General features: G+C 29.7%; 9 protein-coding genes across 9 annotated transcripts; 6 read left to right on the plus strand and 3 right to left on the minus strand.

Moving 5' to 3' along the window:
- Positions 1 to 133: 133 nt before the first annotated feature.
- On the plus strand, positions 134 to 1,188 carry PPL_08249 (uncharacterized protein; the record flags this gene model as incomplete). Its single annotated transcript, XM_020579071.1, has 3 exons — positions 134 to 290; positions 387 to 511; positions 577 to 1,188. The coding sequence occupies 3 exons, from the start codon at positions 134 to 136 to the stop codon at positions 1,186 to 1,188; spliced, it is 894 nt and encodes a 297-aa protein (XP_020430910.1).
- Positions 1,189 to 1,608: 420 nt separating this feature from the next.
- PPL_08250 (uncharacterized protein) lies at positions 1,609 to 2,555 on the minus strand (the record flags this gene model as incomplete). Its single annotated transcript, XM_020579072.1, has 2 exons — positions 1,609 to 1,893; positions 1,962 to 2,555. 2 exons carry the CDS (start codon positions 2,553 to 2,555, stop codon positions 1,609 to 1,611), a joined length of 879 nt encoding a protein of 292 aa, XP_020430911.1.
- Positions 2,556 to 3,417: 862 nt separating this feature from the next.
- On the minus strand, positions 3,418 to 4,722 carry PPL_08251 (uncharacterized protein; the record flags this gene model as incomplete). The annotated part of the gene is made up of 3 exons (XM_020579073.1): positions 3,418 to 3,481; positions 3,981 to 4,302; positions 4,707 to 4,722. 3 exons carry the CDS (start codon positions 4,720 to 4,722, stop codon positions 3,418 to 3,420), a joined length of 402 nt encoding a protein of 133 aa, XP_020430912.1.
- A 1,807-nt stretch (positions 4,723 to 6,529) lies between these two features.
- On the minus strand, positions 6,530 to 9,268 carry odhA (oxoglutarate dehydrogenase; the record flags this gene model as incomplete). The annotated part of the gene is made up of 2 exons (XM_020579074.1): positions 6,530 to 8,723; positions 8,817 to 9,268. The coding sequence occupies 2 exons, from the start codon at positions 9,266 to 9,268 to the stop codon at positions 6,530 to 6,532; spliced, it is 2,646 nt and encodes an 881-aa protein (XP_020430913.1).
- Positions 9,269 to 10,987: 1,719 nt separating this feature from the next.
- On the plus strand, positions 10,988 to 13,533 carry PPL_08253 (uncharacterized protein; the record flags this gene model as incomplete). Its single annotated transcript, XM_020579075.1, has 4 exons — positions 10,988 to 11,365; positions 12,154 to 13,029; positions 13,304 to 13,365; positions 13,497 to 13,533. The coding sequence occupies 4 exons, from the start codon at positions 10,988 to 10,990 to the stop codon at positions 13,531 to 13,533; spliced, it is 1,353 nt and encodes a 450-aa protein (XP_020430914.1).
- A 770-nt stretch (positions 13,534 to 14,303) lies between these two features.
- Positions 14,304 to 15,687, plus strand: PPL_08254 (bromodomain-containing protein; the record flags this gene model as incomplete). The annotated part of the gene is made up of 2 exons (XM_020579076.1): positions 14,304 to 15,526; positions 15,621 to 15,687. 2 exons carry the CDS (start codon positions 14,304 to 14,306, stop codon positions 15,685 to 15,687), a joined length of 1,290 nt encoding a protein of 429 aa, XP_020430915.1.
- Positions 15,688 to 15,769: 82 nt separating this feature from the next.
- PPL_08255 (uncharacterized protein) lies at positions 15,770 to 16,982 on the plus strand (the record flags this gene model as incomplete). The annotated part of the gene is made up of 4 exons (XM_020579077.1): positions 15,770 to 16,198; positions 16,284 to 16,416; positions 16,491 to 16,698; positions 16,784 to 16,982. The coding sequence occupies 4 exons, from the start codon at positions 15,770 to 15,772 to the stop codon at positions 16,980 to 16,982; spliced, it is 969 nt and encodes a 322-aa protein (XP_020430916.1).
- Positions 16,983 to 17,099: 117 nt separating this feature from the next.
- PPL_08256 (kelch repeat-containing protein) lies at positions 17,100 to 18,815 on the plus strand (the record flags this gene model as incomplete). Its single annotated transcript, XM_020579078.1, has 1 exon — positions 17,100 to 18,815. One exon carries the CDS (start codon positions 17,100 to 17,102, stop codon positions 18,813 to 18,815), a length of 1,716 nt encoding a protein of 571 aa, XP_020430917.1.
- A 509-nt stretch (positions 18,816 to 19,324) lies between these two features.
- PPL_08257 (kelch repeat-containing protein) lies at positions 19,325 to 20,929 on the plus strand (the record flags this gene model as incomplete). The annotated part of the gene is made up of 1 exon (XM_020579079.1): positions 19,325 to 20,929. One exon carries the CDS (start codon positions 19,325 to 19,327, stop codon positions 20,927 to 20,929), a length of 1,605 nt encoding a protein of 534 aa, XP_020430918.1.
- Positions 20,930 to 22,104: the final 1,175 nt, after the last annotated feature.

A 22,104-nucleotide genomic window follows, 5' to 3' on the forward strand; every position in this document is an offset into this window, starting at 1 on the left:
TAATTTTTAGTTTTTTTTAACGTATAAAAATTTGAATTTTTTTTTTTTTTTTAAAACACATTTATATTTCAATTTATTAATTTTTTTTTTTTTTTTTAATATATTTATTTTATAAATTTTCAAAAGTAGAGATATGTCTACTAGAATAGATGCAAGTAACAGAGCATTGAGACATCAACATACATTGCTATTACAGAATGCGAAGAAACAACAACTTAAAGGTCCTGTAACGAAATGGGAGAAGAAATGGGTTACTGTAGGTCATTTGAAACTATTAAAATGGATAGCATGTATGTTTGTTTGTTAATCATAATCACACAATCATTGAATTTGGTTTTTTATTAATAGAAATAATACTATTACTTGCTATTATTATTATTATTTAGTGAAACCAAAGAAACCTGTTGTTGGTAATCAAGCTGTTGCAAGAACAAAAGATAATGTACCAAATAAAGCTGCAGAAGTATCAAATACAATTAGAACAAGATCAAAGAGAGGTTCTACAACAGAGGTATTATTAAAAAATATAGATCATTTATTATTATAATTATATGTTTATTAATTTGTTTTTTTTAGGGTGGAGCATCACTTGTAGAAACAGAGATGGAGATGATCTATTTAAATAGTTTACCAAAGACAAGAAGCAACAGTAGAAGATTAGAAAAGATTCAAAAGAAATTACAAGAGAATGCAGCAACTAAAGATGATGGTACTGACGAGAGTTCATCGACTACCACTACAACAACCACTACAACATCTACGGATGATAGCAGCGGTAGACCAAATAGTTTGAAGAAGAAGATATTCATTAATAAGGGCGCTGGATTGGGTGCTGGCAACGCCGTACAATCGGTACCATCACCGTCGTCATTGGCTTCAAGTGGAATAGGCAGTATCGAATCACAGAAAGATCAATCATCTACACCGAGAGGTCAAATCAGTAATGTTAACAATCAACATGATGACGACGATGATGATGACGACGAGGAAGAGGATCTTAGCAAGATGGAGGACGACGATGACGATGACGATGACAAGATGATGGGTGCTCATCATCATCATTCAAATAGAGCTGCCGATGAAGAGGATGACGATGACTCTGATGACGATCAGGATTTACAAAGAGGAGGAAAAGCAACAGACAGTCAAATGGATGATGATGACGATGAAGAAGAAGGTGCATACTAATTCATTCAGAAACAACAACCTCAAAAATAAATCAAATCAAATCAATGTATACAATATTAAAATATTTAGATTAGAATGTATATATGTTATTCACATATATATCATGATAGAGAATGTATCAAAACTTTATTATATATTAAAATTTGATATCATGTGAATGGATTGCAAAATAAATAGATAGATAATATAGATAGATAAAGTAATATAGAAAGATATTTAAAAAAATAGAATAGATTTAATTGAAACTATGTGAAATGTTTGAAGGGAAGTAGGTAAGAAACTTAAAAGGATAATAATAGAGAGAGAGAGATAGAGGGATAAAAATAAAAATAAATAAATAATGTTATTTTTTTTTTTTTTAATAATTGTATTACTACTGTATGTATATATAATTATGTATATAAATATTTATCTATATTATTAAAAGAATTTAATTGATTGAGAATAGGTTCTCTCTCTCTTTAGAATATCATGATGTGGAAAAGTCTTTGAAGCTTTTTGAATTTGTGGGAAATCGATAACTGTCTTGTAGTCTAATACTTTCCATAGAATGTCTTTACCGTTGTGGAATTGTCGTAGTCTCATTCTCCACTCTAAAATCTCTTGTTTTCTCTGATTCTTATCTTTGTTTTTTGATGATGGATAACTTCCAATCACATAATGAATAATACTCTCAAGACCTAATGTTGAATCTTCTTCCGTTTCCTATAATTTAATATTAATAAAAGATGTTAATAAACATTATTTATTTAATTTTAAAAAATATTACATACCCAAGCTAAATATAAAGCATAAAAGAAAACATCTGATGTTATATATTCATCTGGAAAAGCTCTCTTTAAATATAAATAGGAAAGAGTTAAAACAAATTTATCGATTTCTGGAGCCTTCTTAAAGAATTCCCTGTGAGTATCGACCATCTTTATAAACTCTGTAATCTTTGGATCACATTCTTTCTTTTTCTGGAAGATGGTGAATGATTTGAATAGGGATTTAAATGTTTTATGATTCTTTAATAGATTGGTGTTGTTGTGGTGATGTGCAATGGGGAATAATCGATAATTATTTAAACTATTGTATATACTACTGGTATTATTATTCAATAAACAATGATTTAGGTTTGATTGACTGTGATTGTTCTCCAAAGAAGAGCACGATGTATTCTGGAGTTGGTTCTGTGATTGATCCAAACATATTTCAGTGGCACCCTCTTGTTGTGGTAACTTTGAGGTGTTCAGCGACACTATTTGATTTAAATATGACTTGGAGTGATTTAATTGTTGGTGTTTATTTGGCATGTCACACTTTTCAAGTTTCATTGGATCAATAATAGTGAGAGAACTTGATCTTTTCTTTGAAGTAAACATGTTTTTGTTCTACAATATATTAAAGTTGTATTAATATTTCTCCTAAGTGTGGATGGAACAAAATTATCTTTTTTTGGTAAGTAATAAATTTACTACCAAAAAAGAATTATAAAATGAGACTACAATGAATATTAAAAAATAAATTATTTATATAAAAATTTAATATGTTGTTATAGATGATTTTTAATATGTATTTTTACAATAAATAAAAATAAAATAGATATATTTGGTTATTTGTATTTTAATTATTTGTTTTTTGTTTTTAAAGATAAATTATATTATTATTGAAAAATTAAAAAAATAAAAAGAATTATTATTATTATTAAAAATTAGATAAAGTATTGGTTATATTGATTAATTTTATATAGATAAAAAAAAATTAAAGATATAAAAAATTATAGTATATTAATTAAGATTAAAAAGTATTGTTTTAATGGATAAAATAAAAAATTGAGAATATAGTAAAAAGTAATATAGAATAAAATAAACAGTTATTGTATAATTTAAAAAAGGAAAAATATAATTTGTATATGTAAATGTTAATTTTTTTAATTTAATAAAGTACTTCTGTTTGCTTAAGTAATACAAGTGTTGTTTAGACATGTAGACCTAACAAATGGGTGTGTTAAAATCGTTATTTATTGGTTGGATATTATTATTGTGAAGAAAGGAAATACCAAAGAATAATAGAGCAGTGGGAAATGAATTTCGTGAAAACAAGATGTTTAACATTATATCATGCAATGGTGTTTGGAACAAAAAATTAAAATATTGATGATAATTATCTTGTCTTTCGATGTTATTATTTAAAAAAAACAATTGCAAATATATAAACAATTAATTGGTGGTGTGGATAAAGATATCAGTGAGTTGTGGTTGTGGTGGTGTTTAAATTTTGTGGACAAACATAACAAATAAAAACAATCCTACTGTAATAAAAACTAGTGTCGATCGAAAAATATGTCAAATAATGTACACTTGATAAAATATTAAATTGAATTGGTATTACCAATCATGCTACAGTTTCGAGTGTTAATATCTAAAGATTCAACCAAAGAACAAAACAATATTATTAATATTAATGTGATGTATGAATAGAATACACCAGACACTTGGTAATACCAACAACAAGGGATTAAACGATAAGTAGAAAGGTGGTTAGAGTTGAACAAAAAATTAAGATTGTCAATGGAAATTTAAAATTTGTCAAGATATGATTTCTGGCGTGTGCTTTTTAAAATACAATCAATATTTTTATATGGAGATCTTGAAATGGAATGATAGATACCAAGTAAAATTAAGAGAGTGATTCGAAAATATGAATAATATTGGATCTCAATAGATTATAAATGATGATTTTTGAAAAATATATATATATATATAAGCTGTATATACAAGATTTTATGAGAATGATAATAAACTTACTGTCTTTTTAATGTAGCTTTTGAGAAATTAATGGGTAATACTAACTCTGATAAAACTATATTGAATATATTGATGTTGTTGATGGAATGAAAATAGGAATAATACTTCAATATAAAGAGAACTTTTACATTTGGAAAGACATTTGAAATGTGATGATGATGATTAGGATGATTAGGATGATAAGGACTGGTATGTGTGAGTGGACTGGTGAGAATTAAATTGATGGTTGAAACTGATGACGACAAAGATACTGATTTTAAAACTAAAGAGATTTGATTTGATATGTATGTATGTTTTGTTATTACTATGTAACCGAATAATACTAATATTAATAATGTTATTCAATAACAAAGAACAATATTAATATGTGATGACGATTGATATTTATTAGAACAAAAACCAACACAACAACCAACAACAACAACAACAACAACAATCAAAAATTATAAACTATGAATATTACTGTTAATAATAAAAATTTATTGGTATGATAGAAGCTGTTTGTTTGTGGTTTGTTAAAACTAACAATAAAATGTAAAAGATAATGATTATAATATCAAACATTGTTATTTCATTGGATTGATGATGTAGATGTTTAATTGATTTTTCCATATTTGAAATAAAGAATAAAAGATGAATCATATTTAAACAACAACGACACAAACAAACACAAATAACCTAATTAAAATAAATGGATATATTGGTATGCCAATTGAGAAAAATAACAAATAAGGTATCTCATTTATTTATTATAGCAATGAGTAACCACTACCACCACACTCACACATAAAAGTTTAAATATTTATAAACTTTTTGAGTTTTAGAATTAATTATTGATGATATAGGGGTAATTGTGTCTTTTTTTTTATTATGTGTGTTGAGTGTGAGTGATGTTTTTATGATTATTGTTAAACTAATAAAATAAAACAAAAGAATCTATAGTAAAATTTGTGTGTACTTATTTATTTGTGGTTCTATATCATTTGATAGACCAAAAACCAACCACTTTAAAAACAAATATAAAAAATAAAAGTATTTAAAAACCACTTTTCGATTATATGTATGATTAAGTAAAAATTTTAGGTTGATGACTATTATCATCAAAATCATTGTAATAGATTGTGAGAATTATTATTAAGATTGGTGAAAGTATTGCATTTCTATAAAAATATAAAATAAAAATATTTGGTATAAAGTTGAACAAACTAATGAATTTCCCAAATTTAGTAATTTTTTTTAATAATGTAAATCAATAAATAATAATAATAAAAAGATTTGATTGATGAAATAATAAAAAATGTTTTTTTTAGGAAAGTAAAATCAATGTATTATTGATCTTTTAAAAAACAAAAATTACAGATATTATATATATATATTAAAAAGTAAAACAAAACTAAATAGATTTTGGTTATTATATATAAATAAATTCAATTACTATTTATATGACTAATAATACAACTTATTATCATCATCTTGTGAGTTGTTGAACTTCATTGTTTTTCTTCAATCAAAATTATCAAAAACAATAAAAGAAGAGTTTGACTCTTTATATAAAATATTTACCTGTTTTTTGATTTTAAAGATAGAAATACTCTATCTTGTGAAAAATATTAATCTTCTTTTATTTTATGATTAAATTAAAATTGAATAGATATCTTAATAATTATTCTAAAACATTTATTTCTTTTTAATTTTAATTGTGCTACAACTACTATTATACAACTTTGATGTATTGTTCATAAACTACTAATTATATTGAATATTTTAATAATAAACTATGATAAATTATTTAAATAAATTTATATATTAAATATGAATTGATATAAAAAGAATAAATACAAACAAGTAATAAATATATATTTTATCTTTTTTTGTAAATATTTGAATTTTTGTCTATCTATGGCCAAGTCATTGCGTTTGACGCGCAATTAGAGTATTTTTAAAAGAAGTTTACAGTTGTAGAATTGTGTAGTTGTACTTCTTTCTACAAGTAGAAGTTATATATTAGTATTTGTATGTTTGTTCACATGTACATAAATGAAATATATAAAAAGAAATCAAAATAAAAACAATATGTGATATGTATTAAAGGGGGTGTATTTGAGTAAAAAAAAACAACATTCATTGTAAACGTTTTGTATTAAATATTATTCCTCATCATTATATATATAAATCAAAACTTAAAACATATTTAAAGTTATTTGTTTTTTTATCTTCAACCACACTTCTCTTTTAAAAACAAATAAAATAATTCAACACACAAATAATTTCATTTTTTATATAAATAAAAATAAGTCAACACACAAATATTATTATTATTTTTTTTAAAAGAAATTGGATATGTAGTTGTGTGTTGAAAAAAAAAAAAAAAAAAGACTTATTTTTTTAAGAACATTATTATTAGTAATTTTTGTTGCTAAATATTTGAATATGAATAATTAATTATCCTTTTTTTTTTTTTGATGATGGATCATTATTTTTATTAATTTATTATTTTATTACTATTTTTATTTTATTATTATTATTATTGGTTATTTATTTATTTATAATTATTGTTTAGCGAATGCATCTTTCATTAATTTAGCAACCTCTTGCTTATGAATGGATGAAACACCGATTGCACTTGCGCAAAGTGGTTCACGACCTATATATCTGATTTGAGCGGTTTCGCTGAAACGTTGCTTGAAACGTGGTTCGACGAAACTCCAGGCACCTGCATTCTGTTGTTCCTCTTGACACCAAGCGAAATCCTTGGCGTTGCTGTAACGTTGGAGTTCACGCTCGACACCTTCGTAGGGGAATGGCGAGAGTTCTTCCAATCTGACGATGGCGGTGGTGGTATCACCGAGTTTCTTTCTCTCCTCTTGGAGATCGTAAAAGATCTTTCCGGAACAGAAAATGACACGTTCGATTGCCGATGGATTTGCGACGGTGTCTGGATCGGGAAGGACAGTTTGGAAGCTGGTTCCCGGTGTCATTTCGTCGAATGACGAGAAACAAGCTGGATGACGGAGTAGCACCTTTGGACCGACGACAATCAGTGGTTTACGGTAGTTACGAATCATCTGACGACGGAGAGCGTGGAAGTAGTTGGCTGGAGTCGATGGATTGATTACGTACATGTTGGTTTCCTTGTTTACTTTCTCTGGGTTTTTAACATCGACTGCTTCGGTATCGCATTGTTGGAGGAAACGTTCGATCTTGCAGGAACTGTGTTCGGGACCGGCACCATCGAATCCGTGTGGCAACAACAAAGTCAAACCGGATTGACGCAACCATTTCGACTCACTGTTGGCGACGAATTGATCGATGGCGATCTGTGCACCATTGAAGAAATCACCGAATTGCGCTTCCCAAATTGGCAAGGTCTTTGGTGACTCCAAGGAGTATCCGTATTCGTAGCAGAGCACGGCAAACTCTGAGAGATTGGAATTGACAACAGTCAGCTTTCCTGGGAGACCGGCGTTGTTCAATGGTTGGTAGACACGATCGGTCGATTGTTCATAGAGCTCCCAGTGACGTTGTGAGAAAGTACCACGACCAACATCTTGTCCTGAGATTCTAACATTGTATCCTTGTTTCATGAGCGAACCAACGGCCATTGCCTCTGCAGTTGCCCAATCGGCCAATCCTTGCTTTGTCTTTTCCTGACGAGCATTTGAGAATGAACGAACCAGACGTTGATGAACAGTGAAATCCTCTGGAACTTTAGTTGAATCCTCAGCGATCTTCAAGAGTGTCTGCTTGTCGACACCGGTCTCTGGTTGAGTGGTTGCAAGACGTGTCGATTGTACGAATCCCTTCCATTGTCCTTCCAAATGGTCGGCTGGTGAATAGTTGAAATCAACAACATTGGTCAAAGCCAATTGATCTTCCAATGCTTTTTGTTCGGCAGCGGTAAACTCAGCCAATTGCTCGGCAGAGTAGATATTGCTGGCTGCCAACATCTTGGCGTACAACTGTGGAATCGATGTACGCTTACGAATGTTTGTATACATGGTTGGCTGGGTGAACGATGGTTCGTCGACTTCGTTGTGTCCATATTTACGCCAACCGATCAAATCAATGATGATATCCTTCTTGAATTGATTACGATATTCGACGGCGAGACGACAGACACGATCTACAGCCTCTGGATTCTGCGAGTTGACCAAGATAATTGGACATCCAACAAACTTACCAATGTCCGAGGAGTAACGAGTGGAACGTCCATTCAATGGAATGGTTGTGAAACCGAGTTGGTTGTTTACGACGATGTGCACGGCACCACCGGCTGTGAATCCAGGGAGCTGTGAGAGTGACAGTGTCTCGGTGACAACACCCTGACCGGCAAAAGCAGCGTCACCATGCAACATCAAACAAACGGAACGATCACGTGATTGGTCGTTAGTATAGAATTGTTTGGCACGTGTCTTTCCTAGACAGACTGGATCGACCGCTTCCAAATGCGATGGATTCTGCATCAATGAAACATGAACCTTTCCACCATCGACTTTGACATCCGACGAAACACCGATATGCGAGAGAACATCACCGATTCCAATGACACCTGGTGGCAACTCACTGTTACCCTTTACCTTCCAAAACAGATCCTTTGCTGGGTAATTACACATCTGTACCAACAAATTCAATCTACCTCTATGTGGCATACCAATAACAACATTCTCTACACCTTCCTTTGCACACTCACTGAAAACAGCATCACAAGCAACCATCATACTTTCATTACCTTCCAAACCATAACTATATGTTGATTAATGATGATAATTATATGAGAACAATTATTAATTGATTTGAATGTCGATTGATTTGATTTGATATATAATGTAATCTTACCGTTTGGTAGTTGGGAATTTCTTTTGCATGAAATGATCAAATACTTCTGATTTGACTAGTTGTTTGAGAATGTTGATCTTTTGCTCGTCGGTATGCTTTGTGTTTTGGATACGTTCGTAGGTGTCGTATAACCATTGTTTCTCTTCCTCCGATTCGATGTGTTCAAATTGCACGGTGGAGTCACCGCAGTATACACCGTTGAGGTATTCAATTACACCGGACAATGGTTTCTCACTGCTCAATTGCTTCAGTACGTTGGCAGTTGGCTTGAAGACATCGGACTCCTTCAAACCGTAGTGCTCGAGTGTCAACAATGGCGATGCCTTTCTCTCGAGTCTGGCCAACGGATCGACAGTAGCCTTCAGATGACCATGCAAACGAAATCCATTCACCAAACGAACGACATCACTACGATGTGCTACACTACTATAGAATCTACTTAATGATAACATTTTTATTATTATAATATAATAGTACTACTACTACTAACTTTTTAATATTAATGAATAAAAATAAAATAATATTAAATAAATACAAAATAATAATATAAATAAAAATAAATATAATATAATATTAAATAAATATATTATAATATTACAAAATAATTATAATTATTTAAAATACTAAAATTAGAATATTACAATTATATTTTAAATATGTATATCAAAAATTCACACGAATGAAAGATCACCTGCCTGCTAGCATTTTAATTAACAACCCAATTTCACTAAAATTTAATTTATTTTTGATTTTTTTTATTTTTTTATCAAAGGGAAATTTGGTGACCCCCAGATATTTTAGATAAAATTTTCCAAATTCTTTTATCTTTTATTTGTTAAAGAAATATTAAATGTTAACAAATAGATCTATTGAATTTTAGATATATAATAATTTACTTTTTTGTTATATTCATATAAAATGAATAAACGAATATTAAATATCAATATTTAATAATATTTCAGCTGATTTCTTTCACCTTTGGAAATTTCAAATGACACATTCATCATGCCCAAAATTTTATCAAATTTTTATAAAAAAAAATAAATAAGTTGAGTTTTATTAATATTATTAAATTTAAAAATATATTATTTTTTTTTTAGTTGTATTAGTAATAGATAGATAGTTAATTAATAGCATTGTTGATTGTTAAGTACATCAAATCTATTTTAGTCGATTGAGATTGTTTGTATTCATATATATTTGATGACTACTTTTAAAAGCATATTGTGGTTGGCTCCATGTCTTCTTTGTTAAAGTACGTGATAACAGTATTAATATATTTAATGTTGTTGGTCTTTTATTGTTCAATCACATCAAATTTCACATTGCGCCAATTCTTAATAAGATAACTGGATGATATAGAAAGACATCAGAAAAGCTTATCATCACATATTAGTAGACAAGAAGTTCAGAGATTACCGGCAGGGTTAAAAGGAAAGTTAACGACATTAAGGGTGATCCCTCAGAGATTATTTCAAAGAGTGGTTCATCGATTTCTGGTAGCGTCGTTAAGAGAGAATCAAGGAAACTGGGACAAGATGATAATGTTGCCAGTGGAAGTGAAAGAAGAGTTAGTGATGTGGTTAAAAGTGTTAAAGGATTGGAACGGGAAACCGTTAGCAATGGAAACAGAAGCAGATTGGATACTTCAAACAGATGCAGCAGAGTATGGTTGGGGTGCAACACTTACACATCTAGACTGAACAGAGTTTCAATTTTCAGGAGAGTGGTCAGAATTAGAAAAGAAAAACAGTTCAAATTGGAGAGAAACGCATGGGATCATACAAGCGTACAATATGGTAGAAGATGGATTGGAAGACGGAACATTACTTATAAGGACAGACAATACGACAGCAATGTCATACGTTCAAAAGCAAGGTGGACCAATCGAAAGGTTATTGAAACCGATCGAACAGTTTTGGAAAAGCTGTCTAAAAAGGAATATTACAGTGATGATCGAACACATTCCGGGAACGTTCAATTTAACTCCCGACAATCTATCAAGAGGAGTAGAAAACAACAAAAAGAAAGAGATCAGATACGGATGGACATTAAAGAAGGAATGGTACCACAGGATCATGGAAACAGAAGACATTAGACCTATTTGCTTCACATTCGAACAGAAGAACAATTCCATATTGCACATTCCAGAAGGATGCTTTCAGCCAGAAATGGAGGAATGGACATCACCTTTACATGTTTCCACCGCCGAAACTGATACCGAGAACGATAGCGAAGTGGGACGACGAGAATCGGACTTCGTCAACACTGGTGTTCCCATTGTGGTCCGCCGCACCTTGGTTCCCACTGATCAAGGAACAAGAGAGTCGACTAGACCAGATGATAATAGAGATAGGAACCTTCTCGAATTGTTTGAAAGCTGCGTCGATCAGACAGATACCGAGTCACCTACAGGACAAATGGAAATTAGCTTACCTGCGACTTTCAGAGAAGTTATTTCTGTACAGAGACATATGAGGAAGAGTTGTCTGTTACATAGCTCATGGTCTTCCTCAACTTTAGATTGTTACTATAGAGCGTGGAGTATTGTAATTATTGTAATGGTTGTGAATTCACAGAGTTGAAAGATTTAAATCGAATTGACATTTGAAAAAGCCCAATAAAAATTATAATATCTTTTTTAATAATATTATTGTCTTTTCTATTATTTATTTATTTGTTTTTTACTTCTATAAGGAACATTATTTATTAAATGTATCATAATATGAACTGTTAATCATTTGTTTATTTTTTTTGATATCATATAATTTAATTATTTGTTTATTATTTGAAAGATTATATAGTCTATAAAAATATAATATACGGATTATATATATTAGTTACAAAAGATAGGTGATAATTTATATTCCTCACTAATCATCATTCTCTCTTCGTAGTTATAGTTGTACAGATAGAAGGAATACATACACACAAACATCTTCAAATCAAGATCTGGTACCACTGAACCAAATAACGAGTCTCCTACACTCTTGTCATGGCAAATACAGGTGATGATACTTCTATTCATTTGAAGAGATCAAATCAAGGCAGTGATGTCACTGTTCAAAAGAAACAAAGAGGTGATCATCAAGCAATACCGATGACTCAGCAACTGTACTCTTCCTCCTCCTCTTCCTCTTCAAATCAAGAGCATGCACACACTGAACCATATATCGACTCTCTTGCGCTCTCATCACCAACAAATCAGTCTCAACTGGAAGTGCTTGAGGTAGTTAAAAGGATCAGAGGTTGGTCGAATAAAATAGATTATTTGCGACAAGTATGACTTTAATTGTATTGCAAGAAATATATCACTAACATCCTCATCTATATCCAGATAGGATATGTTCCCGATGGAGGAGTTGAACTTGGACCCATCAACCATAATACTTTTATAGCAAGAAGACAAAAGGATGGAGAGAGATCTGAGTTCAAGTCGAGGATATGGTTTAGAGATGGAAGGGCATGGATCTATGAAGTACCCTCAATGGCGCATTCATGCACTGTCAATGCGATCAAGGATATGATATGGGTTCAAACATTCCCAAACCAACATTTGTTGCACACCGGAGGAGCTGCGACATTGATCCTCCAACCAGGACATGCAAATGCTGAGCCAGACCAATCTTTGCGACCTCTTCGACCCAAAGTCCACAACAATCATTCGGCAGATGGTCATGGAAATCCTTACCCAACATTGGTCATCGAAGCAGCCAAGTCTCAATCACTTCCAGTGTTACATCAAAAGTGCCTCGACTATTTCATGGATCGTGTTGCTGCTGTGCTTCCTGCTCCTGGTGTCCCTGCGGTGGCTGCAATACCAAGCACAATCAGGATCGTTATTGGTGTCAAGATCTATCCCAGAAACAATGGAGACTTTGCGATGCTTGTTTTGTACTATCAGAATGGTGCAGCAGCAAATCCTGTCAGGATCATCTCTTGTGGAACGACACATTTGGATGTCACCAATACAATCCAAAGACACTTGCCTCCCATATCTCCACCTGGATATGCTGCTCCTCAAGGCTATGAAGGTGTCATGCCTCCAGTTGGGACTCCTCCACCTGTAGCCAATCCAGCCAATCCCCTCAACCTTCAAAATCCTTGTAATGCACTTGGTCTTCCACTTTACCAACTCCAGATACCAACTGTTGAACTGTTCAATGGAGCACCACCTTTGCCACCAGGTGTCATTATTCCTCCATTCTACGCTGTAGACCTGCATTCCATCCAACAAATTGCCAACCGAAATCTCCCGTGATGAAGCATCCAACTCTCGCAGAGCACTTTGATCCAGTAGTCTCCAACAACAATCCAATAAAGACAATGTATATATTCCTCATCCAAACCATCCCTCCAATTCTATCTCTCATCTCAATACAATCACTCTCCATTCTCACCTCAAATTGTGATTGATCACAATGATTCAATGATGATAATAAACAAAGACTTAAAGGTGAGATGATTCAAATTCTTTTATTGATTAGAGTTGGAATAGTACGACCGGTGAGAGTTCAATAACAGAATTAGTTCTATTGCTAATGTTGTTGTATACATTTATTTGTCTTTTCTCTATTCCTTTAACTCTTTGCTTCTTTCATTTCTTTATTTAATATTAAATTAATCTATTTGGTTCATTTTCGAATCATGATCAGTCGACCAATTTTTTTTTATTTTTAGCATTAATATATTAATGTTGTTGGTCTTTTATTGTTAAATCACATCAAAGTTCACTACAAAAATGGTAAAATTTTTTTTTAAAAAAAAAAACACCATTAATAATGTTTTAATTTTATTACTAAATTTAAACAAAATACATTAAAAGAATATGTAAATTGATGGACGTAAAGAATAGATACTATTAAATAAATAAACTAAAATTCACTTTCTAAAAAAATACGTTACTTTTAATTTTTCATTCGACTTGGACAAAAAAAATAAAATAAACAAACATTGCGCCAATTCTTAATAAGATAACTTTTATAACAAAATCAAATATAAATTTGAGTAGAACCATTACAACTTTACTATTTTACGAAAAATAAGATAAAACAAGAAAGAATTTAGAAGTTTGTTAAAAAGATTTGTTATTATTATTACAATTATTTGTTCTTTTTTTGTTTTTTAAATAAAATAATCGAAATATTAATATAAATCAGATAAAGAAACATAGTTTAGCTTTGTTTTATTTTTGTTTTTGTTTTAGTTTTTGTTAATTAAAATAAATATTATATAATTAGAGAAAATAAAATAATAATCTATATACTTTCTTTTTTTTTTTTAAAAGTTTGTTCAATTAGTTTTAGTATAATATTATATAATAGTATAGAATACAATACAATAGAATAGAATAGAATAGAATACACTTGTAACAAACAAAGAAAGGGATAGATAATAGATAACATCATTATTATTATTATTATTGTTGATCTTTAGTGATTTAGAATATAATATAATATTATTTATATATATATTTTCAGGTAAGGTATGTATAACAACAACAGCAACAACAATAGTCAATCAACAATGAATACAGCACAACAACCACAACAACAACAAGTATCGTCTGGGTCACCTACCAACATGATGGATCCGAATGCAATGGCAACCTACTGGGCAAATCTACACCAACAACAAATGCAACAACAGATGACCATTCAGCAACAACAACAACAACAAACGCAGCAACAACAACAGATGAACATTCCACAACAACAACAACAAACGCAACAACAAATACAACAACTACAAATGAATAATACACAGCAACAACAAATGGATCCGAATTACTTTTATCAATATTACTATATGCAGAATACACCTTATTACCAAAATTTTTATAATCAATCGAATAATACAAATGTCACGTTACCTACGACAACCACGACAACTACAACAACAGGACAACAACAACAACAACAACTACAACAACCAATGTTTAACAATAACTTTGATAATCAACAACAAATTATGCAACAAATGAATAGTCTACATCTGCAGCAGCAGCAACAACAACAACAACAACAACAGCAACCACAACAACCACTATCACAGCAACAACAACAACAACCACAACAACCAATAAAATTTTCAATGGTACCGAATAAAACGAATACGATCGTTCCTCCACCGGTATTCAAACCCAAGTCGAAAAAGACCGATAGCGTAGCAGTAGGTGGCACCAACTCGAGTTCGGCAACCCCAAATACAGCGGTGGGAGTACAGCAGCTGATGCTTCAGAAACTGCAATACCAACAATACCAACAGGTTTCACAGAGTCAAGCAGCACAGCAGATACCCCCACATCAACAACAAACAATGACAATGGCACAGAAAATACAGCAAGCACAACAACAGGGTTATCCGCAACAACAACAACAACAACAACAACCATTCCAATCGATTACACAGCAACAAGGTTATCAACAACAGGTATATCCACAACAATATCAAATGCCACAACAACAACAACAACAACCACAACAAACTACTACGACTACAACAACATCGACATCATCAACAGGTAAACCAACGATACCAAAGAAACAATTTTTAGAGAGTTTAAATAGATATGTAAGTAAATCACTGGAGAGATGTCCGAAAGAAGATTTAGACGAGATTCAACAAAAGATAAAACAAACGATAAACGATGCTAAGCAAAAACCTGATTTCTATTCAATCGATTGGGATTCACAACCTATCATTATTTTGTAAGTTTTAGGATCTATCTATTTAGATATATATATATATATATGTTCTAAACTAACTAATATTAATAAACAACCAAACAAAAAATAAAATCAGAGATAAATGGAATGCAAAAGAAGATATCATTCCACTTTCATCAAAGAATAAGCTTAATAGTAAATAAAAAGAGAAAGAATATGTATGTATAAATCTAAAATAATATTAGGTATTAGGTTTTAAATTTATATTAATCGATTATTGATACGATGATGTTGTATAGTGGAAACGATTTAAATGATACACAAAATAATATAAATAAGAGAAATCAGAGGTTCGGAATATATTCAGCAACTTCAGCAGCGAGTCTATCGACATCGACAGGAAATCAACATCATCAGACATATACAGATAGCGGTGAGCTGGATTGGGATTCAATGACGATCAAAGGAACCAGTACTGACCTAGAGAAGCCATACCTCAGATTGACATCGGCACCGGATCCATCGACCGTCAGACCCGAACCAACGTTACGAAAGACATTCGATCATCTCAAACGCCACTGGAAAGACAAACAAGACTACACCTATATCTGTGAGCAATTCAGATCGATGCGACAAGACATGCGAGTACAAAACATCAAGAATCAATTCTCAATCGATGTCTATGAAGCTCATGCAAGATTAGCAATGGAAAATGTAAGTTGCCAATAATTATAATAATAATAATAACAAAGTTCAATATGTTTATTGACCAATTATCATATTCTATTAAATTTTATAGGGAGATTTAGGACAATTCAATCAATGTCAAACACAACTTTTCGAACTATATAAGATTCCAGGAAATAAAGGTAAAGTAGCAGAGTTTTTCGCTTATAGAATATTATATTGTATCTTTCAGAATAATAGCACAGGTATGTCAAGTCTTATATGAATAGTTTGAATAGTTTATTTCTAATTCAATTTTATATTATATATATGATAAAAGATATGACAAAAACATTTTCAGAGTTAACACAAGATTTGGCAGCACAAGAATGTGTAAAGTATGCATTGAAGATTAGAGCAGCATTCTATGACAACAACTTTATAAGATACTTTAAATTGTGTCAGAGTACTTTTAATATGGAGAACTATATATTGGATAAGATATCACCAAGAATCAGAATAACTGCACTTCAAGTTATGACCAAGGCGTATGTGTTTATTTTTTTCTTAATATGATATAATGTTTTGAATTTATCAAACTAACTTTGTTTATTATTATTATTGTTTTAAAAGTGTTAGACCAACTATTTTATTGGAACAAATCACACCATTGGGATTCGCAAATGATAAAGAGGCTCGTGAGTATTTAGAAAAGCATTCATTTAAATTTACTGATAAGAACAAGACTGAATTTGATACCAAGTTAAACCATCCGATCGCTATGAAAATGGAACAACCTGTTATCAATGTAATTACAAATGATAAATTTTAAATAAACACACTTTTTTTTTTTGCAAGAGATCATCATGAATGATTGTTTTGTGTTTTTTGTCTTTAATTTTGCTAATGTTATACAACAATTATATGTTCTATTGTAGACAAGTAATAAATGACATCAAATTGCACAAAGCATAATAAAACAATTAGGTATATTTGCTATAAATGCAATGAACTGATGTGTTCATTATGCATGTTTGATCATTACAAACAAAAACTAGATCATTCTACTCATTGTGAACATATCAATCAAATTAAACACTCATTAAATAATATGTTTTTGAACAATGAGATATTAGATGATAATATTAACAATAATAATAATGAAGATAATAGTAGTACATTCATCAACACACAACTTAAATCGATATGGGAATCATTAAAATCAACTACATCTCGATATCAATCATTATCAGCAACAGAGAATGAGGTTAAACAACACTTTGAACAATTACATCAATATCTAATCATTGAAGAACATAAACTAAAGAAAGATATTATCAATGATAAAGATACAATCATTAATCAAATAGATAATAATATAAATCATTTGAAATATTTAGTTAATATTATAAATACAAATCATAAATTAAATAATAATAATACCGAAACAAAAGATAATAGTCAGTCAAAGATATCAGATACAACAACAGACTATTCTCCAACAACAATAATGAAATCAATCACAGCAAGTTCATCATTACAATCATTCATCTCAGATAATAATCAAACATTATTCAATGAACATCATGATCCATTTAATTATGATGAACTTATCAAACTACACAACAATGATTCATCATCATTATTATTGGATATCATTCATAAATATAATAATCAATTCAATAAAACAACTGAAATCACTGATAATTATAATTTTTCCTATATACTATCAATAAAACAGCTTGATTTCAACCAATTGAATTCAATTATCAATCAGTCAGTCAAACTTGAAAAGATTAAATCATCAATAACAACAAAAAGCAACAACCTATTATCATCAGTTTCAACAAAAACAAGCAATGATAAAGCATCATATATTTTCACAACACACAATAAAAAAGGAGCAACACTTATCAACACAACAAACAACAATTCAGTCGAACAATTAGAATTAGATTATGATTTTAGCAGTACATACCAATCGATTGTTTCAATTGGCGAATATATCTATGTATTCGGTGGTGAGAACAATACAAACAAATGGATGAAATTCTCAATTAAATCGAAATCAATTGAACATATTGGTGATATCGAAGGTATTGAGGGTGATTATTATATATCAGTTTGTTATGATGGTCAAGATCATATCTATTTGGTTAATGGTTGTTATAATAATAGAATCGATCGATTCAACATCAATACAATGAGGTTTGAAAGATATTATCAATTATCTGATGAATATGGTGAACAAGTATCAACAATGATCTTCAAAGGTTCATTATATTCTATACCATACGGTCAAACTAATATGATTAAATTTGATCTGGCAAATAAAACAATAACAAATCATCATCAAATCTACCATGAACCATACACAGCATGTCATGATAACAATGGAAATTTCTTTATATACAATTATCATAACAACCAAGTCATAAAATACAATGTTGAAGCTCAACAAATAATCAATCTCAATCCGATTCCGACCAAAAAAGAAGGTGTTTATTTGATGTATCACCGGGAATCATCAACATCAAGCTTTCTATATTTGTTTTCTGGAGTTGGTAATTACAAATATTCAATTGAAAAGGACAAATGGAAATCATTCTTGAAAGATGATAAATGTTTAAGAGCATGGTGTGCATCTACCACAATAACAAATTAAATAAAATCTAGCTAAATATCTTAAAGAACTATTTTTTTGTATACCATTTTTTTTTACTTTTCTCTTTTCATATTAAGCTTTGATGAGGTGAAAAATAAGATGTGCATAAGACAAAAATTAAAAGAGTTCACAAACAAGAATTGAATATAGAAAATTAGAGCAGTTTTATACGATAACAACTTTATTTGATACTTATAATTGTGTCTATATAAATCAATAACTTCTAAAAAAGATTTTTTTATAAATAGGAACTTTTAATTTTTTTTTTTGTTTGTTTTTTCTTTCGAAAATTCGTTGTCTTCTTTTCTAATTTTCTATTGTATTTAGTTTCATAAATAAAGTAGTAAATGTCAAAAGATTGCACAAAACATAATAAAACATTGGAGTTTATTTGCCACAAATGCAATGAACTAATGTGTTATTTGTGTATGTTTGATCATTACAAACAAAAACTAGATCACTCAATTCATTGTGAACATATCAATCAAATTAAACACTCATTAGATAATATGTTTTTGAACAATGAGATATTAGAGGCCAGTAATCATAATAACAATAACAATATTAACAATAATAATAATGAAGATAATAGTAGTACATTCATCAACATACAAATAAAATCGATATGGGAATCATTAAAATCATCGACATCTCAATATCAATCATTGTCAGCAACAGAGAACAAGATATCACAACACTTTGAACAATTACATCAATATCTTGTAATTGAAGAACACAAACTAAAGAAACCAATCTTAAATGATAAACAAACTATTACAAATCAAATAGATATTAAGATAAATCATTTGAAATATTTAGTTAATATTATAAATATTAATTATAAATTAAATAATAATAAATTATTAAATAATAAAATGGCAAAAGATAATAATAGTAATAATAACTATAATAGTAATAGTAATAATAGTCAATCAATGGTTGAAGATACAACGTCAAAATATTCTCCAACAACTATAATGAAATCAATAACATCGAGTTCAACATTACAATCATTCATTTTAAATAACAGTCAAATATTGTTCAATGAACATCATGATCCATTCAATATTGATGAACTTATCAAACAACACAACAATGATTCATCATCATTATTATTGGATATCATTCATAAATACAACAATCAATTCAATAAAACAACTGAAATCAATGATAATAATAAAAAAAATGAAACCCCGTCATATAAATTATTAATCAAACAACTTGATTTCAATCAATTGAATTCAATTATCAGTCAATCAATCAAACTATTATCATCAGCAACAACAACAAACAACAATGATAATAAATCTTCATATATTTTCACAACTAATAGATCAGGAGGAGCAACACTTATCAACACATCAAACAACAATTCAATCGAACAATTCAATTTTGATTATTATTTTAGAGGTACATACCAATCGATTGTTTCAATTGGTGAATATATCTATGTATTCGGTGGTTTCAACAATCCAAACAAATGGATGAAATTCTCGATTAAATCGAAATCGATTGAACATATCGGTGATATCGAAGGTATTGAGGGTGGTAGTTATATATCAGTTTGTTATGATGGTCAAGATCATATCTATTTGTTTAATGGTTATGATCGTATAAAGAACAGAATCGATCGATTCAATATCAAGACAATGAAATTCGAAAGATATCATCAATTACCTGATGAATATGGTGAACAAATATCAACAATGATCCTCAACGGTTCATTATATTCAATAACAACCAAAGTAAATAAGGTGATTCAATTTGATTTGAAAAATAAAACAATATCAACTCATAAAATTGAACTTAGCGCTTACTCGGCCTGTCATGATAACAATGGCAATTTCTACTTATACCAAGAAGATAACAAAAAAATCGTCAAATACAATGTTGAAAACAAACAAACAATCAATCTCGATCCTATTCCTGCCAAAGAAGATCGTGTTTATTTGATGTATCACCGAGAATCATCGACATCAAGTTTTATCTATTCATTTGGTGGTGTTAATTTTGGTAATTACAAATATTCAATCGAAGACAATCATTGGGAACCATTCTTGGAAGATGATAAATTCGAAAGAGAATGGTGTTCATCTACTTCAATAATAGATTAAACAAAACAAACAAATAAATAATTAAATTAATATGATTCATTCTGAAAAAAAAAGTTTGTTTTAAAAATATTTGTGTAATAGAATATAACTTATAAATCTAATTAAATGGCAACTAATTTATCCGTACAACATAAAACATTTGTTAACAATTCTTTAAGAATGAGCTATAAAATGTTAACAATAAACTAAAGTTAATAACATATACATCCTTACTAATTAGATTTATTTTTGAATTTGTTATGTTCATATTTATGTTGTATTATTCTTTTTCTCTTAGATGTTGTTGTAACTATTCTCAAGTAAAATGTGATGATGTTTTAAAATTGAAGTGCAAAGTTTGTTTTGAGTTTAAGATTTATCTCCCAGTGTTTGTAAATCTTGAAAAATTGAAAAAAACAAAAAATTTTTAAACAAAAAATTTTTATTATTCATAAACCAAAAAAACTACTCATTAAAAATAACCACAAACCTTAATAAATAACACTGCATACACACACACAAACACACACAAATAACAACATTCACACAGTAATAAGCATCATAAGTTAGAATTTAATTAAATTTTATTACACACAAATAACAAAAGGGTATACTATTTAACTTACAATAACTAACTGTAGTAGCAAAGCAAAGTTGAAAGATACAACACATACACAGGCAGTAATTAATAACAAAAAGGAAAAAAAAAAACTAGATTATCATTTTTATTTATTTATTTATTTTATTTATTTTATTTATAAAGAATCAAACAATTCAACTATATATAACACCAACACAACACAACACAACACAATTTTATATATATTTGACCAAATTTCAACCGTTCCTCCTCAACTAGAGAGAATTGAATAGCAATTGCAATTATTACTGGTTTTATCTAGCACCCTGCAGAAAGCAATAATACACACAGCTGAGCGGCATTGATTTAGTTAGTGCTTGCTAAACATCAATTTAGAGAGATAGAAAGAGAGAGAGAACGTCCGTCCAGATATATAATATTTATAGAATAATAGAGAAAATAGAATAATTGATAACAATATCCAACTTTATTCAATCATTTCATTTTATATTTTATATTGGTTTATATTTAGAAATAGAATTAAAATATTTATTATAAAAAAGTAATCAAGATATATATATAGATTCGTAATCATTATCAATCAGTCAATATCATT

Source organism: Heterostelium album (assembly GCF_000004825.1).
Source record: "Heterostelium album PN500 unplaced genomic scaffold PPL_scaffold8, whole genome shotgun sequence".
Lineage (NCBI taxonomy): Eukaryota > Evosea > Eumycetozoa > Acytosteliales > Acytosteliaceae > Heterostelium > Heterostelium album.